This window comes from Sinocyclocheilus anshuiensis, unplaced genomic scaffold (assembly GCF_001515605.1).
Source record: "Sinocyclocheilus anshuiensis isolate Anshui unplaced genomic scaffold, SAMN03320099.WGS_v1.1 scaffold273, whole genome shotgun sequence".
NCBI classification, from domain to species: domain Eukaryota; kingdom Metazoa; phylum Chordata; class Actinopteri; order Cypriniformes; family Cyprinidae; genus Sinocyclocheilus; species Sinocyclocheilus anshuiensis.
This window is the reverse complement of record NW_015540857.1, coordinates 736,146-740,358: the sequence shown is the minus strand read 5'-3', so window position 1 is coordinate 740,358 and position 4,213 is coordinate 736,146. Positions and strand designations below refer to the sequence as shown.

The 4,213-nt window shown below is 33.1% G+C and overlaps 1 protein-coding gene across 1 annotated transcript in view; it reads right to left on the bottom strand.

Annotated features, from left to right (window-relative positions):
• The window catches only part of LOC107687868 (aryl hydrocarbon receptor-like), a 41,481-nt gene extending 38,408 nt beyond the window's left edge, over positions 1 to 3,073 (bottom strand). Inside the window, exons 1-2 of the mRNA XM_016485345.1 lie at positions 2,941 to 3,073; positions 722 to 909 (exon numbers count right to left, since the gene is read on the bottom strand). Of these exons, the coding sequence (XP_016340831.1) occupies positions 722 to 909; positions 2,941 to 2,981 (229 nt within the window). The 5' untranslated portion in view covers positions 2,982 to 3,073. The remainder of the gene's footprint in view (positions 1 to 721; positions 910 to 2,940) is intronic.
• Positions 3,074 to 4,213: the final 1,140 nt, after the last annotated feature.

The following is a 4,213-nucleotide window of genomic DNA, read 5'->3' as shown; positions in this document are numbered from 1 at the left end:
CTATCTATCTATCTACCTGTCTGTCTGTCTGTCTGTCTGTCTATCTATTTATCTTGTTTTATCGATCTGCTCATTTATCTATATATCAGTGTAATTTATCTATCTATCTGTCCATTCTTTATTTAACTTTCTCTGTTTATCTATCAATTAGTTTTTCTATCTGTTCATTTATCCAAATATCAATTTGTTTATTTGTTCATTTGTTCATCTATCTATCTATCTATCTATCTATCTATCTATCTATCTATCTGTCTGTCTGTCTGTCTGTCTGTCTGTCTGTAGTCTGACTCTATCTATCTATCTATCTGTCTGTCTGTCTGTCTGTCTGTCTGTCTGTAGTCTGACTCTATCTATCTATCTATCTGTCTGTCTGTCTGTCTGTCTGTCTGTCTGTAGTCTGACTCTATCTATCTATCTATCTGTCTGTCTGTCTGTCTGTCTGTCTATCTATAATCTGACTCTATCTATCTATCTATCTATCTATCTTTGCAGTCTATAAATTAAGGCATTTTAAGTTGTTTGCACTTTCAGTTGTCTACAGCATAATATGAAATTTGCATCTAAAATATATCTAAATAACAGACCGTTCTGCCTGAGTGACCTCGCATTACGGCACGGTGCTACAACAGTACTGTCGGTCTACACAGCTACACACACATCCAGCCACTTGGACAAAGACAAATCGCATCCAACAAAGTCATGGAGCGGCACGTGAACTCACCAGAGAAGAAGTTCTTAGCACGTAGATAACTGACACTCAGCCGCAGGATGGAGAGTTTGTCCAGGCTGCTCGTGACCTCCTCTGGAAACGGAAGGAGACTGGCCAACCGGTCCAGCTCAGAGTTCAACCGATCTCGATGACGCTTGGACGGGTTAGACTTCACCCCTTCAGCTGGGGGCTGCTTCACCCTGAGCACATTTCGTAAAAACACATCTTAAGATAACATTCAAGCGTTTTTCAAATGCAAGGTCTGTTTGGACAGAATCACGGACAGCATGAAAATACAGAAGCCACATTCACAAGTTTCGCATTGATTCGGACAGGCTGTTGTTTTTACTAAATTTACTCAATTGTCAACTTTGCTTTTTCGGCCTGTCATGTTAATAATTTTGCATATTGTTGTGTCAGTGTTTGATTTTAAGGAAATTTGTGTGAACCTTTGTACAACATACAAATTTGGGTCACCACCCTAACGTAAAATCTGAGCCCTGATACGCACACACATCACAGATCCATACACACCGAGCTGTTACGGAACAATTCATCTGTTACTGTAAATATGAATGCAAAATTGTATTATATATAAAAGATATCAGTGTAATTCAAAGATAAATACAAAAAAGGAAAAACTGTAAAACAAATTCACTAAGGACACTAAAGCGATTTTAGAAAAAAGTAGCTGATTGAAATATTGTAGATAATAAAATATAATGAAAAATATTTTAAAAATACAAAACATAAATAATTATTATTAGTAATTCTGTTATCTAAGAGTATAAAATAAGCTCTGAATGGTTTATGTAAAGATATAGGATTATGATACCTATTTGGTCCACACTTAAAACAAATAATAGGTGGCAGAAATTATTTAACATATACATTTAATTATTAGCAATATAAATTCTACGCTAAATCTAGAAAGCTTACATTAAAAAAAACATTGTGTTCTAATAAAACTGTACGCAAACATTTTGTACGCAAAATATCAGTTTACTGGATTCACTGTCAAAATGAAATATATTAATTTATATAAACTATTATGCAAAACTAGCTTTATATTTATGTATATTATATTAGGTTTATAGTTACAAAATATATTTTATTAAAATAATATAGTATCTGTTTATTTTGAGAGCAATAAAAAAGCGACTTATAATTTTACGCAACATATAATGGCAAATAAAAATAATATTTTAAATAAAATATTATGCAAAATAAAATATATTAGCTTTATAATTATACAATAATATAATCAATATAATAAAATTCTATAAAAATATATATAACATGCTATTTACATTATTTAAAATAAAATATTTCCCAAGACTTTTATCTGATTCGCAGGATTGGTGTTCACAACTGAATTTTAGGGGTTTTAATATAATATAATATAATATAATATAATTTCATGTATTTGTCCTCTGTTTGAATGGTTTAATTTGATCAAAAACGGAAACGAAAAGGACAAATAAATCACCTTATGAAAACTTCAATATAATATCACGATGCACATACATTAAATAGCAAATATTGCAGCACTGGGTTCTACTAATACTAGTGATGCTTTGATTATCTTGAATAGAATAATAACAGTAAATATAAATATTTACTTCAGACAGATGGGCCTAAAAGACTGCGGTCAAGCCAGCCGCGCTTTGAAAATGCACGGTCAATTTTCTCCAAAACTATATAGTAAAATGCCTTGAAAATGAAGACAGTGATAGTCAGGGTCACTCTGAATACATATGAATTGAAAGAATGAACTAACCTTTAAAGGAACACTTTTTATGAGTGTTGGAATATTGGACACAGTGGAAGTGCTAGGACGCATTTTGTTGTTATATACACACACACACACACACACACACACACACACACACATATATATATATATATTTATTAATTTTATTTTTTTTTTTTTACACAAACATTAAATAAAAAAAACATTGAATATAAAACATTAACAATATTTGCAATAACATTTATCAACATTAATAAATTATTTACAAGGCTTGACCGTGCATTTTCAAAGCGCGGCTGGCTTGACCGCAGTGCCTAAAAGAGCAGTTTACACATGCGATTCGGGTCAGACGAACATTACTGTAATGAGTTTCGAGTCAGAAACACCAACAAAAACACAAATGATCAATTCTGAATCAATAACAGTCGATCTACACATCCATTACACACACAAACACACATTTATTCTTATAACTTACGTCCTTTGCACTGGTTTTCTTCTTTTTCGTCCTGCATACATGTTTAAGGCGTCTGGACACTCCAACTCTTCAGCTCCAATGAATCCAACCCACAATTTACAACAGATAAAATCCCAGTCCTTCTACTCAAACAAAAAATTGTAAACGAGAAAAATCTATTTTCTTGTACAGGTATAATTAAAGGTGTTAAAATGCAAAAATCCGAAGAAGTATAATAAATATAATATAGTATAAACTGTGCAAAAAAGGCACCCAGAATCCCTACTGCCTCAAACTGCATTTAATATCAGTCTAATAAACTTAAAACGCCAAAACAGCGTTAAAAAGTGTAATTCCTCTTCAAATATACTTCAGCGTTCATATGAGAAGTGACAGCAGGTCTTCTTCATCATATTCTTCATCCTCAGTGCTGCTGAGCTTGTATAAACAGCCCTCCAAAGTCATATGCTTGGACAAAACAATACATTATCATCTATATTTACACAGAATAAACCAAATCCACAGTCATAATTTGTTCCAGCTTCGTGTCTAATTCATTTTTGTCCGAGCTGCTCCACTAAGTCCCCCAACTGCGCGCCCCCGACATCAGCTTGCAGGGCACGCGCATTTGGTTGACCAGGCAACCGGCACAGATTTGCGCAGGAGCGCGCGCAGAGCATAAGAGGCCACGGGGAAAAATCTCCTAGGATACAGGACGTCAGGGCTTACGTCTTCTGTGATTGGTCAACGATTACGATTACTTGCTTATGACAAAAAGAATGAAATTTTGTTACATTTTATGGAGAAATTCTTTGAAAAATAATGTCCCCGCTATGCTTTTCAACTCAATTGTATGCTAAATGTGTCTCTAGGGAAAAGGAAGAAATATCTGTTTTTTTAATTTACTTTTACTTTTAGTCATTTAGCAGACGCTTTTATCCAAAGCGACTTACAAATAAGACAAAGTAATTAAAACTAAAAGCTAAAACTCTATAAATACTACGCGTTTCAGAAAGGCGGGGCATAGAGGAGAAACAATAATGTACAGTATGTGGAAAATAGTGTTTTTTTAACCTTAAACCGCATAAACACATTTCATTACACCAAATACACAAAATACTGTTCTTTTTTGCAACATCATATGACCCCTTTAACATAACACTAAGCCAAACACCAAAAAAACAACTACGTGTATGTACAGCCACACACACATATATATACATACACATTTATAAATTTAATATATATATTATTTCATTTCCATTTAGTTTGTTGAAGAATTACAATAACTCAA